Consider the following 17,831-nt stretch of genomic DNA (forward strand, 5'->3'; position numbering starts at 1 on the left):
GAATGAGTCCAGTGACCCTTTCATTGGTATGAAAAGAAGTTTGAAAAGAATGAAGAGATGTCACTGAATATTTGCCAGCCGTGCTTGAAGAAAATGGGAGCTTTAAACTTCTTCATACATTTTAATAGTTGACGTGGAGAATGCATTTGAACAGCTTTCATCTTTTAAAAAAAATGAGGATTCTACCTCTCAAAGATGGATGAATCAAATGAATAGTAGTTCAAGGCACTCTCTATCAAAAGCAGAATCTGTAGCACAATATGGTCCACAAGTTTTAGAACAGCTGTTGCAATGCAGTACTGGAATGATCTAAATTACAATAGAGACCAAACTAAAGAAACACAACCCTGTATTCAACTGAAGCTATACTCAACATAGAAGTGCAAATTGTAGAAAAATGCTTTACTGCTAAATGACCGATTTCCCCAATAACCCAGCAGCAGAACATTGATATTATGTCTGCTTCAAGTGTGAAACATGCAAATGGAGATAATAATAATAATAAACAGCTTTTTATTACATCCATTTTTACTGCAGTCTGTTCTCTGAAGCAGCAATCCCAACGCTGTGAGCCAGTTATGACAGGAAAATGATCAGTGAATTCAAACAAATCCCAATGGCTTTAGAGGGTGGATGAAGACTTTCCACACGCAGCCTCTTTTTAATAATGTTATATCAGTGTCAGTGGCATATTTTGCTGGATTGGAGATTTAGTTATCACTTGCAAATCTGAGCACTGACAATCTGTGCTGTAAAGGCAGGAAATGTGGAGAGAAATAGGTTCAGTTACCATCATCCTTTTTCTTCATTCTTCCCTTTCCTTTGTCACAAAGCATATTGAGGTGTTTGTAAAAGGGGCAGGATAAATGTACTGTTTTAAAAATAATTTATGCTCATAGACAGCATTAGCACCTGTGAAATGTAGTAAGTAGTGCCTCCATGGAGGAAAAGGATTATCACAAAGGATAAGGACAGGAAACTAGCTTTAACAAATTATAACACGAAAGTGGCAACTATCAGAGTACAGCTGTAAATATGAAATCGCTTTAGTTTGTACACAAACATACAAACTTAACAGCTAGTAGTTAAATAGATGCTCGTTCATTTTTATAAAAACTTTGATTTGAGAAATGAATGAAATTTCACTTTAATTTGTGCATACCTGACTCTTCATATAAGGTAGGTATCCCTGGGTCAAAACTTCACTCTGAAGGAGAAACAACAGACTTCTTAGCACATGCAATTCTCCATCATTACTTAGTTAGATAAGTGAAACCTGTAAAACCGCCACCAAGGAAACTGCTTTGGGGTTACCCCAGTGAGCTCCCAACTGTAGGAATTACACTGTCAAGTGTTTACCAATATGCATTATACACATTACCAAACATTATCGGAGCATAATTTTACAGGAACTCAATAAGAATTGAATATGCACACTCCACCTGTTGCACTTCGCTAGGGTTGTGTCACTAATTCTTGCATCTGAGAAAAGCTATTTGCAAATGACAGTCATCTGAAACTTAGCAACAATCCCAGTACGACCATTTATTATTAATCAATTAGACTGTTAATGTATTAGTCAATTGTGGAGTGCGGCAAAGCAAGCATTTTTCCAATAACAAAGCACTAACTGTTAAACACGTTGACCATCACTGCACACACATACAAGCTATCAGCAATATACGTTCCAGCAAAAAAAGGAGGGAAATCAACACAAGTGAACCCCTAAATAAATCTGACAAATATATTTCCCACCATTGATGCAAGTCTAAAAACTGACCAGACCTCTCTGTTGGGTCACTGATCACCAGCAAATACTCTAGAAAATAAAAGGTTTTGATCAAATGCTTTGTTTAACATTCTTGCCCCCCATTCATGAAGGAGCAGGAACTGTAGACAGGAAGAAGTGCAAGAAGAGGAATAAAGAAGGCAAATAAAGATCACACAGCAGCAATTATAACTAAATGCATCCTGTTCAATTTCAGATAGTTATACTCAAGTCATTTCTCAACATCTAAAGAGCATTATTGAGATCTGGCTAAAATATTAAGGCTAGCTGGTAATTGGTCACATTTTTAAAAACAAATTGACCACATTATGAGTGGTATAGTTTCACATGACAACTTCACACACAACAATTGAAGGCCAAACTACCAAAACAGCTACCACAAGTACTGGTCACTGGCCTGCTCCTCATCCAAACAGAGCTTAACTATCCAAAAAAAAACATTGTGCAAAACAAGGTATTAAATTGTAGGGACATTCCCTCTGCCCAGAATCAAGTTATCCTATCAGCTGACCAACAATTGTGACCATAGGCAACAACATCCTTCACAAAAGATAGACTGCCATATCAGTAAGCAATACACACAGATGTAACCTTGGATACCAATACAGCTCAACATTTTCAAGGAAATGTTTGCAACACCAATTATTATGACAAATTTCTGCAACTCTACAAGAGTCACATGCCCATTACAAAGTCAGGTTTTAAACTGTCTGCTCTAGGAGGAAAAACAGCAATTATCATTTTTTGAGAGTCTTGGATTCAATGCCCATCCAACCCTCACTGTACCTGACCCAAGAGCATTCAGGGAACTTTACTCTGTTTAATCTACATTGCTTAAACATTCCTAGGGTAGGTTCAATGTGCAAACTAGTGGTTCTCAAACCTCTTTGCACATAGACTCCTTAAGGGGAGGTACAAGGTCCCATAGACCACCCACTGGTCTCAGCTCAGTTTCCACAACTATCACACAAAAACAAAACCAACAGTTATGGTCATCTCTGGAAGCATTAAATATCTCACTACCTTTTCATGACTAACATAAGTGCCTTTCTGGTTTATTCAGATCAGAAAAATAGGTATTTTTATACTATAAACATTAATAATAACAAATACAACTTTGTTTGAAATATTCTAAGAGGTTACAGAAACATCACAAAAGCAATCAAGAGTGGAAGTTGGAGCAAGCACCCTTCCTTCCAATATCATCACTCATTCGTGTGGGTTTCACTGTAAGAAGTACAAGGTTAGAAATTATTTTGTCACAACACACTACGACAATGCACTGAAAATCAAGCCTCTCTATTCCCCAGAGTCACCACAATTGTGAAGATTTCATGAAACTTCCCAAGATCCCTAAGTGCCTCTGACTGACTTGTTACCAGGATAAAATTAAACTACGGGGACTTTCTTCAGGAACAATAAAAAATAACTAATACATTTGCAGCATATTTTTCTCCATCCTCCTATCTGCTCCAGAGATGTGTAACAACATCCTGAACAGATCAGTTAGAAAAATAGGTTAAAATCTAATTATTGCAGGGCACAACTTTAAGAACAGTAAGAGAATTTCGAACTTATGTAAATTGCATTTTACTCCTTTTAATAATTCCCACATACACAGGACGTATGCTTTACCAGCACTGTCCAAACTATAACACCAGTAACCCGAATACGATCATCTAATCAGTTTTGAGTCCTGGAAAAGTCAATGAAGAACAAAGCTGCAAATGAATCAAGTTAAAGTCAAGAAAGGCTAAATCAAACCTGTACCTGTTCTGCTCAGATCAACTCAAAGGCCAAAACACATGAGGGAATTGAATAAGCCAGGATTTAATAACAGCCTAATACACTCTAATACCTTAGCCAGATTATGAACAAAACGCCTTGACAAAACAAATTTCCTCACAAAGGTCACAAACCAACAATTCCAATCAGACCAATCACACAGTTTTATAACACAAAAGCAAGAGCTGCATTCAAGTTCAAAGTGGAGCTGAGGTGTGATGACCCAAAACTTTATATTTCTACTGCTCTGATATATGCAAGGTTTGTGAAGGTTTGTAACTCAAGTTGAGATTTAGGGTGTCGGTTTGCTCGCTGAGCTGTAGGTTTGATATCCAGACGTTTCATTACCTGGCTAGGTAACATCATCAGTGGCGACCTCCAAGTGAAGCAAAGCTGTTGTCTCCTGCTTTCTATTTATATATTTGTCCTGGATGGGGTTCCTGGGGTTTGTGGTGATGTCATTTCCTGTTTGTTTTCTGAGGGGTTGATAGATGGTATCTAGATCTATGTATTTGTTTATGGCGTTGTGGTTGCCATCTAGATGCCATCTATCAACCCCTCAGAAAACAAACAGGAAATGACATCACCACAAACCCCAGGAACCCCATCCAGGACAAATATATAAATAGAAAGCAGGAGACAACAGCTTTGCTTCACTTGGAGGTCGCCACTGATGATGTTACCTAGCCAGGTAATGAAACGTCTGGATATTAAACCTACAGCTCAGGGAGCAAACCTACACCTGCTCTGATATATGGTGTAATGACCAACACCACCTATTTCACTGAACTGGGGAATAAAACAGAATACTTCTGTACGTCCCTTCAGTCGACACTTTCTTCAGCTCTCCTTAAAACGAAGTCTGTAACAGTGAGTGTTTGAGGAAACACATATCCAGGAAAGCAATCTTGAACAGGGATTCAGTCGCAACTTTTGTTTAAAAAACCAGTCCAATTAAGTCATTAATATTCTGATTGCTTTCTTTGTTCTTTGAATAAACACTTAGCTAATGTCAATGAAACAAATTAGGATAAGTTAAAACCACAATGAAACAATAGAAAGACAGTTATCAAATACTTTACATGAAACAGTTTAGTTTTAAATACACTCTCTTCCCCAGCCATTTTATGTATTCTCTTTTTCTTCTGAGCTACTGAGCCTTGCTAGCATAGTATTCCAACAGTAACAAGTACCTTCAACATCTCATCTGAGCAACCACTCAAGAGTTACCCCAGACTCTCCCTAACAGGTGCCCTGCTCAATTGCATTCAGCATTTTAATTCAAACGTTTTTACCTTTCGTGGGTGTGAAGACCACAAGCTTCATTAACTCATGTGTGCCAATACCCACCCAGATCCTTCCTTCTCTTCCCTCCAAATCCCTCAAGCGTCAAACTTTACCATTCATGACATCCTCCAACCTTTTCCCTCAGACTATGAACACATGAACTAGAAGCAGAAGGAGACCATTCAGCCAGTCAGTATGATTGTGGTTGACCTGTTTGATTTGAATTCCATATTCCCATCTGTACTGATAAACCTAAAAAGAATTTACCTCTGACTTAAAGGTATTCAAATGACCCCCACTTTTTCTGCTTTCTGAGGCAAAGAATTCCAAAGTTACATAACCCTCAAAAAAATTTCTCATCTGTCCTGAAATTAGGTGATCCCTAATTTTAAACAATGTGCCCTGATTCTGGTCTGAACTACAAGAGGAAGCATCTTTTCCACATCCATCAGGATCTGATGCACTTTGATCAAATCTCCCCACACTTATCTAAACTCCAGTGGAAACAAATCCAGTCTAACCAACATTTTCTCATAAGTCAACCCATTCATTCCAGGGACCAATCTAGAAAACTTCCTGTGAACCACTTCCAGAATATTTATGTGCAGTCTAAATGCCTCAGATTCAAAGTCAAAAGTCACACAAAACGATGTTATCGTCCAACAGATTTATCTGAAATCACAAGCTTTTGGAGTGCTGCACCCTTGTCAGGTGGAGGGACACACACAGGCATAGAATCTATAGTCAGAGAGATCATAGCAAGATAATTCCAGGTAACTAAGAGTGTCAAAAGACTGTGCCTGAATGTCAGGTGAAGTGGAGAGAAACAAAGGAGCAGAGCTCCAAAACTTTGTGATTTCAAATAAGCCTGTTGGACTATAACCTGCTGTCATGTGACTTTATCTAGACCAGTCCAACATTAGCACCTACAAACCATGGCCTCAGAATCAGACCTACCTCAGTGAGTAAGGGTTCAGCGGAACACTGAGCTCCTCTGCTATCAGCACCATCTCTGCAGCCACATCTCTCAGCAAAGATCCTCCCCACGCTTAGCCCATCTCTTCACCAGTCTCCTTTCTTCCTAGCTCAACTCTTTCCCCCACACCCATACAGTCCCTTCCAATCTACATCTGTAACTTTCTGCTAAATTCATTTGTTCAACAGTTCCCAGGCCCTGATTACCACCTTTTCAATTTGAACATCAAATCTTTCTAAACTGAAACAGTCTTCCAATTTTCTGTATGCCCAACCAATTCCCATCCCCACCTCCTTCACCTCAATAATATTTCTCTCACCCTTAAACTCCCCTTTAACTCTACACATTTCTCCAAATAAAAGGTGTTGCTATTGGTATCCATTCAGGACTCTGTAAAGAGTGTCTTTTGGTGGAATATGTGGAAAACACCGCAGGCCCCTTCTCTCATCACTTTTGCTGAGAGCTCGATTGCTGTCATAATGCAATCTCCTGCTTGTGATATGAACCTCGATAGACTTGGTTCTCAAATTACATCTTTGCCTTCCTGCTCTGTCTCCATCTGTGGGGATAAGCTATCTCATGGAAAGTAGGACTGCAGTTGCTGGAGATCGAGTCGAGAGTGTGGTGCTGGAAAAGCACAGCAGGTCAGGCATCTTCCGAGGAGCAGGAGAATTGACATTTCAGGCATAAGTCCTTCATCAGGAATGAGGCTTGTGTGTGTATGAGTGTGTGGGTGGGTTGGTGGCGTGTGGTGGTGGGGGGGGAGGGGAGCTGAGAGATAAATGGGTGAGGGTGGGGTCTCTCCCAACATTTGTGATAAAGCCACCTCCTACTGACATTAACTGCACTTGCTTACAGCCTGCTTCTTGTAAGGATTCCAGTCTGTTTCAGTTTCTCCAGTGACCATGAACACTGATGCAATGTTCAACAACAGAGCTTCAACAAATCTTTCTTTTTCCACAACCAAGGATTTCCACCCAGCACAACTGACAAAATCTATTTCACATCTCTCTGGTCTCACCTCACCCTTCTGTCGCAGAACTACTCGAGCATTCCCCTCATCCTCGATACTCGACAGATCATCTTCCTGCATTTCCACCAACTGCAGTGCGATGGAGTTTTACTACACCCTCCCCTTTCAGTTCTGGCTCGGGACACTGTTCTCTGTGACACCTTAGTCCACTCTTCATTCACTGCTAACACCCCATCCTTTCCTTCTGGCCCCTTTCTGTAAGCGTAGGAGACGCAATACCTGCATTTTCACCTCCTCAAGTCAGGAGTCACACATTTAAAACAGAGATGAGGAGGAATTTCCTCACGAGTGGTTAATCTCTGAAATTCTTTATTGAAGAGTGCTGTTGAGGCTGGGTGGTTAAGTATACTCAATGCTGTGATAGATTTTTAACCAAGAAGAAAATCAGGGATCAAAGGGAAATGGCAGGAAAAGTGGAGTTGAAGATTATCGTCAGCCACAATTTCACTGAATGGTGCAGCAGACCTGATGTCTGAATGAGCTGTTTCTGCTTCAAAGTCACACGTTGCTTTGTTCTAGCACCAGGTGAATGATGTCCAATACACTATGACACCATAGTGCAGAGCAAGTTACACATAGAAACAACTTGCTGATTGGTTTGTAGACTCCGGCGCACTTGTGGGGGCAAGGAATCAGCAGCATGAGAATTCTCTGATTGTCCACCTGCCCAGAAGCCAAACAATATTGTGTATGAATACAGGGGCGGAAGTCTCCAGAAATTACAGAAAAGACAGGGTCTCTCTTCTCTTTCTGCAGTAATGTAACCAAAAAACTGAAAGACAACAAACTATCCTTTCCCATCATTTGCTAGGTGTTACGTGACTAAAATAAAAGTGTGAATTACCAAATAACTGAAAGAATCTGGAAATGAAGGAGATCAGAGGGACTTGGAAGAAGCCAAAGCAACTTTACATTTGACCAGAGATTATAAAAATAATAAAAGGATGAAACTTAAGGCAGTGTATCTCAATGCATGTAACATCTGAAACAAAACAGATGCATTAGTACTGAGACAAATAGTTATGATCTAATGGCTGTAACTGAGATGTGGCTGAAAGAGGACCTAAATTGGGATTTGAATATTGAAGGGTGAGATACATTTAGGAAGGACAGGAATATGGGAAAACGAAGAGGAATGATTCTGTTAATTTAAGATGGTATTAGTGCAATAGAGGTGGTGACCTTAATTCAGGAAACCAGGAGGTAGAGTAAGGATGAGAAATGATAAAGGCAAGAGTTCACTTGGAGAAATTGTGTACAGGCTTCTTAACAGTAACCACATGGTAGGAGAGGGTATCAAGGAAGATATAATAGGAGACTGTCAAAAGGGTACAGCAATTATGGTATGGGATTTTAACTTACATAGAGTGGAAAAATCAGATGGGGACAAAGTAGTCTAGATGAAAAATTCATTTAATGTTTTCAGGACAATTTCTTAGATCAGCATGTTAGAGCAGAAACAAGACAGCAGTCTATACTAGACCTGGTTTTGACCAATGAGATAAGATGAATTACTGACTTTATAGTTAAAGCGCCTCTAGATAGCAGCAACATAACATGATTGAATTTTATGCCCAGTTAAAAATGAGGAAAATTGTGTGAGTGTGTATGTAGGAGTGTGTTTGTATGCATGTGTTCAAAAATTCTGTTTTGAGTTTAAGCATGGGGAATTGAGGGTAGGAAAGCAGACCTAGTGAAGGCAATTCAGATTGAGGGAGAGCTCAAGAGTGATGCATTGCCAAACATTTAAGGGAATACTCCAGAAAGTACATAATAGATTCATTATGATAAGTATGAAAAACTCTAAGGGACAGACCCAATGTCAAAGATAGTATCAAACTCAAAGAAGATACATAATTCTGCAAACATAAGTGACAGATTGGACAGAATATTTTAAAAAAGCAAGTTACTGTCCCCCACCCTTGGTATCTCCCTCTGGTTTTGCTATCCTTTAGTATCGCCATTCATGGCCTGGCCTCCTTTTGCCCTCATCCTGGTCTTGCCTCCAGCTCCTTTTCCTACTTTCATCCACACCCACAGCCACTGAAGCCATTCCCCTCTCCTAGCTGCTTGGCCTCAACTGGCACTGAGGGGCTCCATCTGGTGGTAGAGGTTGGTGGTACAGGACCATTGCAGCTTGCTATGCTAACTAATGTCTGACACTAGATGGAGCTTGATCAAGCTACTGTTTTAATATATTGTTTAGTGACATATTTAATTTCACAGGCTGTTGCAGCAAGGATGGCAGAGTGCTATGCATGCATGCACAGTTGTTTAATTTCTAAATGTATTTCCCCAGCCAAATGGAGATTTGGTACATAAAGTTGTGAATTTCAAGAATGCAGCCATTAACTTTTCAGTGAGCACTTACTGAACATCCATAATCACCACTCTTTGCATGTCACATAATGGAATCTTTTGAGGGTAATGCATTCAATGTGGTCTAGAATAAAACCTTTAATAAGGTCCATCATGGAAGTCTAGCTAAGAAAGTAAGAGCATGGGATATCAGAGGTGAAGTGCCATGTTGGATCCAAGATCAGCACACAGGCAGCAAGCAGGGGGATCCTTCTGTTATGGGAAGGAGCTGTTTTAAGGAAGGGTCGCTGGATCTGAAATGTCAAGTCTGCTTTCTCTCTACAGATGCGGCCAGACCCGCTGAGCTTTTTCAGCAATTTCTTTGTAAATATAAACAGGCAATTCTGCTTGATTTTTCATGTATGGGATTTAGATTAATCAATCCCAGACTATTTAGTTCTCTCCTACAGTATTTTGCTTTATTGTACAGTTGCTTGCAAATACAAATTGATTCATTCTCATGAGACATGTGGCATGTTTCAATAGGAATGGCCTTCCACGGGTATAAAATGACTGATTCGGCAAGAGATTAGTTTCCTGAAGTTTAAACTGACTTTTCTTTGTAGGGGGTGATATGTTCGAGACCATAAACCACAAGATATAGGATTCTGGATTAGTGGTGCTGGAAGAGCACAGCAGTTCAGGCAGCATCCAAGTAGCTTCGAACTTGTTTCTCCCCACCCCCAGCCTCCTCTAGCTTATCTCTCCACGCTTCAGGCTCACTGCCTTTATTCCCGATGAAGGGCTTTTGCCGGAAACGTCGATTTCGAAGCAACTTGGATGCTGCCTGAACTGCTGTGCTCTTCCAGCACCACTAATCCAGAATCTGGTTTCCAGCATCTGCAGTCATTGTTTTTACCACAAGATATAGGAGCAGAGTTTGGCTATTCAGCCCCATCAGTCTCTCCACCAATTGATAAAGATAAGTGGTAGTAGCCAGCTAGGTTTGGAAATAACCATATTCTGTGGAGTGCTTTAAAACAACAAACATAAATGTAGAAAATGACATCCTCAGCTGCTTCCAGCAGGATATGCTTTGTGATTTTCTTCATGTTAGTCCATGGAACACATACCACAAAAAGTCAGCATTAAGACAGATATCTGGAAATTTATTAAAAACCATCACATGAATGAGGCATGATTTGCATGCACAATTTGGATTCCACGCTAAAATTAGAATTACTGCACATATATGGTTAACAGGATCACTGGGTTGGTTGATAACTGAATGTACAGAGATGAAGATGGAAACCTGTCATACTGCATGTTGTGAGGTACCGAGTGCAATAATACAACAATCCTCTTTCATTTGAAGAAAGCCCACACTGATAAATACGTACAAGGATGCAGATGCAGATCAGTTCATTATATTTATATAATGGGGTGGCATGGGCCTAACGAGGGAGTTGCAGAGGGAATGGTCTGTGTGGAATGCAGATAGGGATGGGGAGGGAAATATAACTCTGGTGGTGGGGTCTGATTGTAGGTGGCAGAAATGGTGAAGAATTATGTGCTGTATCTGGAGATTAACGGGATGTACATGAGGACTGGGTGTTCTATCCTTGTTGTGGTTGGAGGTGTGGAGTTTAAAGGCGGAGGTGAGGGAAGTGGAGGAGATGTGCTAGAGGGAAGTTTTGACCACGTCAGTGGGAAAATAATCAAGTCAAGGCCCTTCCTATCATCAAATCACCCACTATCCACATCCGGGGGTGGGGGTGGGGGAGGTGGGGGGAGGGGTACCTTTAACTAGAAAGTGAAGTGGGCTCAATATATAAATTGTGGTCATAAGAGTAGGTCAGAAGCTTGGAATCCTGCAGAGAGTAACTCACCTCCTGACTCCCACAGCCTGTCCATTATCTACAAGAAACAAATAGGAACGTGATGGAACCCTCCTAACTTGGCTGGTTATGTGCAGCTCCCACCACACTGAAAAACTTTATAGTTGCCGATGAAGGTAAACAATTGCCTCGAGTAGCAGCACATGGATTTAACACGACTAGCTGAAAATCTCAGCAAGGAGCTGTAGATTCAGTAATCATGACTTTACCGTATGAACATTGAGGATGGCAAGAACAGACAATGGACAGAGTTAGATGAAGATGAATATGTTGTGAGGCCATGTAGCTGTCTTAAAGACAACATACAGTTGAAAGATCTCTGCAATAATACAACAAAACCACATACTTGACTAATGGAATCTACAAACTGATTCATTCACAGATGCTTCACTTATCCACCAGCTCAGCTTCAAGCCTCCCTTAGCAAATTAAAGTGCAGCCAGGCACACAGATTGTTTAAGAAATGCATGTGGTTGTTGCATCACAGTTATTTCTTCCTAATTGAGGTTAATGGATTCAAAACGTGAAGAGATGAATAGAACCCGATTCCATCTGCAGCTTGAGAGATTACAGGAAAACATAAAGAAAGTGACAGGTCACTGGCCTTAAGCAGAAACACCAAAATCTGTACACAGCCAGCACCAGGAAAATTACAACAGCTCAAGAAGCAATCATTTTCGTCCTTCTCTATTTTCATACAATCACTGCATCTTTTCACAGAGCAGATTCATCACCATCCAACAGGAATAAAGCACTTTAGTGCATTAGGCATGACCCAAAACATCACCCTGGTGTCTTGCTCTTCTGTGTAACTAAATAGTCCATGCTATTGACCATTTGTAGTCAAATATATGTCAGACTTGTACCAATTTAAACCATATCCCTGTACTCAAGTATACACTTGTCACTGTAGTGTTAAATAACTCCAAATTTCCTCTTCCAACATAATCAACGTTTTAGATTAAAACCTCCCTGTCCTCTCCAAAGTCCTTGAATATGTTGTCACCCCTCCAAATCTATTCCAGAAACTTCATGTTTGAACCTTTCCAATTTGGTGTCGACCTGTCACAATGGATGTTAGACAAGTGACAATAACAGCTAAAGTGAGTATGACAAAGGGAAACTTTCCTTCCTTGTCTTTCTCTACATTTGTACCTTTTGACATAAGTGACCATGCCATTCATAATTGCACACGAACTGAGTCTCTTGTCAAGAATCAAGCACAATGCTGTGGATATGAAATCAAACAGGCCAAAAAAAGTAAAGGCAGGAAATTCCCTTCCCTCAAGAATATAATTGAAAGAGCTGGGTTTTTAACAACAAATTGTTATCAATTGAAATTAAATTTCACCAGATATCACGTGGGATTTGAACCTATGTCTTCACAGCATTAGCCTCTGCCCTGGATTTCTAATGTAAAGACATTACCATTACCCTACACTGTATCAACAAGCACTGCCATCTTCTCCAGTTGTCAAGCTTAGTCGAACTGTTCCTATTTACCTTATCATATCATCTCAGACTGAACATCTTACCATTGTAACAAGGAAGGCTGAATAATGTATATGGACTTGAGTTTAAAGGATTGTGGGGGGGGCCTGGATGTTTTCTTAAAAAGTTAGGTCAATCACAAGACAAGTTCTTTTTTTAAATTACATTTGAAAACCATATGGTTCTGGATAATTGCTAGCCTTGTTTGCTCAAACAATTCAGTAAAAACACCTGACTGTTTTGCTATTGAGCTTTATGGCTGTTCTATTTGAACAATGTTTGAAGGCTTGGAGTTTGTATTTAGATTTTGCAGTTGTATGCTGCAGACTAAGTTGTTCTGCTTGTTTCCTCTCTCCCTGAGGCAGGTTTTCTTAGAGATCAGAGTGAAATCAGATTGTTTTTCTGCACAAGCAACTGAAAGTAACTTCTCAATATTGTATATCCTGAGCAAGTTGGGTCTGCCAGGATCACAGAGACAATCAAGCACAAATCAGTGACAATCACACATGTAAGTATAACCACCACAGGCCAGAACATGCAAAGGTATGAGGAAAACACAGAAGAATGCCAGGTCATAATGGGCGGCACGGTGGCACAGTGGTTAGCACTGCTGCCTCACAGCGCCAGAGACCCAGGTTCAATTCCCGCCTCAGGCGACTGACTGCGTGGAGTTTGCAAGTTCTCCCCGTGTCTGCGTGGGTTTCCTCCGGGTGCTCCAGTTTCCTCCCACAGTCCAAAGATGTGCAGGTCAGGTGAATTGGTCTTGTGGCTGTGTGTTTCTTTAGAAAGTGAATCGCTGCAGAGAGATGTTATTTTCTTTCCCCCATTCCCTTAGGAGGGGTGAACATTTATATTTTCATATTGCAAACAGTGTCTGAATGGATTTTGTTTCATAATAAATTGATAAGCTCCTTTGATAAAAATGAAATTAAGTTCATGGATCTTTCTACTCTAATCTAATTTATAGAAATGTAATTGGCCACATCGGAATTTGTGTTTAAAATAATTTTAATTTCAGTTGCGACCTGTGAAGTACTGAGACTAGAACAACAGTTCACTCCTTCCATATCAGAGGTCACACCATCTATAAGAGATTTAATTCTCATGTCAGAATCATCATCATGAAAGACATCAGAGGGAATTATGGAGAAAAACCTGCTAAAGAGGGCTGCTGTCAGAATCCAGCTCTGTTTAGCTCCATTAACAATTGTGAATGGGTCAAAAGAGTCATCATCCAGGACATAAACAAACATCCAATCACTGAATTGTCCATTCAGCATCAGGTAATAAATTTCTCAAAAACAGCTGAATTGCTCCATTGCTTTCCAAAAGGCCCTCACAGTCGACTGTGTCAGAGGCCTATGTTGGGTAAACAGACATGTAAAGATCCAGGTTTTTTGTGTCTCAATTCTCCTGTCCAGAGCTCTCCAAGTGCAAACTAATCAGTGACATTACTCCAAGCAAACACCAAGGTCTCCAAGGAAACACTTCACAGTTTCCTGCTTGCCAATGACAATGCACTCGTTGTCAGTTCAGAGCTGAGCATGCAATGCAACATGGAGCTTTTCTCTAATTCATGTGACAACTTTATTTTATAATCTGCAGGAATGATTTCCTGGAACAGGAATTGCCAAATCATGACACGTCTCAGCAATCTTTGACCATCAATCGGGAGGTCCATTTACCAAAGTCTGAAGAACAGTAGCCCTGCCCAACCTGCTCCATGCATGCTGAACTTGGATTTTGTACCAGGGTCACACCATGAAGCCTAGCTACTTTCACTCAAGCTGCTTTTGGAAGCTTCTGAACATCAAGGAGGAAGGGCAAAATACTGAAGATTCAGGTCCTCACCCAAGCTAGAATGCTAAGCAACAATACCAGCTTGAGATTGACACAAACAGGTTATTAAGAGTATCTAGCAAGAAAGCTTGATACTCATTTACCAAAAAAAATTTCCAAAGAACACTCTAGGCTTGACTATATTAACATGATGATCAAAGAAAGCTGTACAAGAACATCCAAATGGCTTAAGCTCAGAGTTTAATACCAGTATCAAGTCTTGGGAGAAGCACAGCCGAGGTTGCTGCAAATGACAACCAAATAAACCAGCAGGACAGCCACTTTCAAAATAACTGCATATCAGAGACAGAGAGGAAAAGCAAGAAGGTCAAATCCCAAGCCAGAAACCCATCCCAAACTCAACTGTATGATAATAATATATAGGAGCAGAAAGAAGTAGGCCATTCAGCCCACTGAGTCTGCTCCACCATTCAATGAGATCATGGCTGAAGTCATAATCCTCAATTCCACTTTCCTGCCTTTTCCCAAACATCCTCAATTCCCTTCATAGTTAAAAATCTGATTGACCCAGCCTAATCAGCTCTCTGCCGTAAAGAATTCCACACATTCACCACCCTCAGATAATGATTAATATTCAGCCCTCTGTCTGAGATACATCCACAAAACAGAAACAATTTCTTTGCATCTACCCTGTCAGCAACAACCCCCCCCCCCCACCCCGCCCCCAAAGAATCTTACATTTCAATGAAGTTCTCTCTCATTTTTCTAAACGCCAATTGACAACAGCCCTAACCTACTCAACCTCTCATAAGAAACTTCCTCCATGGATAAGCACAGAGTGGACCTTCTCTGGTCTGCCTCGAAGACCAACATATCTTTCTTTAAATAAGGGGACCAAAGCTTTACATTGTTCAAGGTGTAGTTGATTAGTGCCTTGCATACACTTAGCAAGATTTACCTACTTTTATACTCTATTCCTTTTAAATAAAGACCAACATTCCATTTTCCTTTCCTACTGCCGGATCCTTTATGTAGCTTGTTGTGATTTATGCAAGAGTACATCCAAATTCCCCTCTGCTGCAGTCTGTCTCCATTTAAATAATATTCAGTTCCTCTATTCTCCTTGCCAAAGCACATTTCATTTTTTCCAAATGTATATTCCCTATGGAATGTTTGAAAATAAGTCTGAGGTTTTTAAAATCAATCCAATATTTAAGTGGGATTCAATCGAGTGAGGCAAGCACAAGGATAATAAATAGGATTTGATGAGACTTAAGGCTGCAGTAGCAACGTGTATTCTGCCCTATTTTCAGGAGAATTATTGGGTGGAGATCTTCATTAACAGTCACTGAAGCACTCTGCCAAACACACCCCAGATGAAAATGGTTATCTTCACCAAGAAGAATGATGATGATGATCTTATTATTTCCAGAGTATCACTTTCCAGGGCTTTCCTTTCTACTTCCAAGTTATTACCTCTGGGGGCCCCAAGAATTTACCCGTGGATGCTTCCATTTGTCAGCTCCATGATGGCCTTTGGCTTCTTCATCCAAAAGCAAGCATTAGTTTTCAAATAAGCTATAACACCAGCTCCACCTCACCATGCCTCTCAATATCTCTACTGCTGCTAAATTAACAGGCTGTTTATTCAACATTCAGTGCTGGTTGAGCAGAAGTTTCTTTCATTTACATATGGAGACTTATTGAAGCTGTTGTTTGGTGTTTCTGTTTTCAGTCCCTGCTCCATACCAACTCCAATGTGGCAATAGTCCAAAGCTTAAACAAATTTCTTGCAACCTCTGTGTCATAACTGACCAAGAAAAGCCTCTTACTGCATTCGCATGCCATAACTAACATTGCCTAAGGAGGGACGTATTTGTAATGGAGGCAGTTCAGAGAAGGTTTACTTGACTGATTCTTGAGATGAAGGTAAAGTCTTACGAGAAAAGGTTGAGCAGATTGAGCCTGTACTCATTAGAGCTTGGAAAAGTACCGGGGGGGGGGGGGGGGGGGGGGGGGGGGGGGAGAAAGAGGTGAGAAATGAGGGCATAAAGCAATCAAAATGAAGCACAATGCAAATGACTTAACAAGATCCTAACAGATGAACAGAAAAACTTGCTGTGAAAGCCTGAGGAGAACCAGAAATTAATCAATCCCATCTCTCCACTGATAGATCAGATAAACAAACAGTAATTTTCCCAACAATATGTACTGACTCTCAGAAGCTTTACATTGGCAATTTTCAAATGAAACAATAAATGGTTACTGACTTGCTATCTAAATATTCAGAACATAACAGAATTATATGGCATAGCCATATTTTAACACGTGATTTTAACAAATCCAGTTTCTCTGCTTGTGCCTCATGAGTAATATATTTATTTAACTTGAGAGGAGATAGCACAGTACAGAAGGTCCTCGTGATCGGCATACTACTGCTTGTTGCTTGAGCCTAAGGCACGGGTATAATTGGGCACATTTAATCTAACTCAGTACAGGAAGTGAAAAGGCCTCAGAGCAAAGCTTAAACACTGACAATCTTTGTGCTTTGACTATTCTGGGAACATCTGGAATCAATTATATGAAGTGACTCAGAAGCACTTGAAACCATAATTCACTCTTTAAATACTAATGAACATTTCATACCTCTGGAGCAAACAACCTTGGAGGCTATTTCACAAAAGAATATCTGTATGCAAACAGTGGATGAATTTAGTTGTTAGAGGCCATCATAACCCAACTCAAGACAGACCACGAGGTTGCAACAAAGCCGTATCTTTTTCCTTAAATGCTACCAAGTCTACAAACAGATATAATCTTATAAACAAGAAAGTACTCGGGTTAGCAAGAGAAAACATTTATCCCATGACCCCATAAAGAACTTAACAATATTACAGTAATGGAACATTGCCAATGTCGTATTCATGACTGGTTTGGACAGCATACAAACTTTCCAGAAGAAACTACGTAAATCTGAACAAATGAAGAACATACAACATCTAAATAAACTTAACCTTCTTCCAACTGTTTAACAAGCTAAAAGCCATCTGTAGGGGAGGATTTTACAAAGCATCTCAAAAATCTTGAATTTTGTGCCTTTTTTAAAACACTTTCCAATACAAAACAAATTGTTTCCATCACCCAATTCTACCCTCATCTGCGCTGTGTTATCTCTAGTCTTGACTATCCCAATATACTCTCGGTTAGCAACTCACACTCCAACCTCTGTAAACTGGAGATTATCCAAAAACATTTGCTACAAGTTGCTACTCCTACCTTAACTCTCATCAAATTCCATTATTATCCCTGTGCTTGCCTCACTAGATTGAATCCCACTTAAATATTGGATTGATTTTTAAAACCTCAGACTTATTTTGAAACATTCCATAGCTGTCCTCCTCCCTATCACTATAATAACCTCCAGCTGCATAACCCTCAGAGATATCTTCACTCCTCTAATTCAGGCTTCAAGCA

The 17,831-nt window shown here is 40.1% G+C and overlaps 1 protein-coding gene across 8 annotated transcripts in view; it reads right to left on the reverse strand.

The window, feature by feature from the left end:
• Window positions 1-17,831, reverse strand: part of LOC140489423 (RNA binding protein fox-1 homolog 2-like) — a 370,713-nt gene that overhangs the window by 275,922 nt on the left and 76,960 nt on the right. For 6 of the 8 annotated variants that reach the window (XR_011963127.1, XR_011963128.1, XM_072588966.1 and 3 more), the window contains exon 2: window positions 1,163-1,207. The exons of the other annotated variants lie outside the window; for them this stretch is intronic. Coding sequence is in view for 4 of the 6 variants with exons in the window: in XM_072588966.1 (XP_072445067.1) it covers window positions 1,163-1,207 (45 nt within the window). In the remaining 2 variants the exon portion in view is untranslated. The remainder of the gene's footprint in view (window positions 1-1,162; window positions 1,208-17,831) is intronic. 8 annotated transcript variants of the gene reach the window in all.

The sequence above is a fragment of the Chiloscyllium punctatum genome, chromosome 18, assembly GCF_047496795.1.
Source record: "Chiloscyllium punctatum isolate Juve2018m chromosome 18, sChiPun1.3, whole genome shotgun sequence".
Taxonomy (NCBI): Eukaryota; Metazoa; Chordata; class Chondrichthyes; order Orectolobiformes; family Hemiscylliidae; genus Chiloscyllium; species Chiloscyllium punctatum.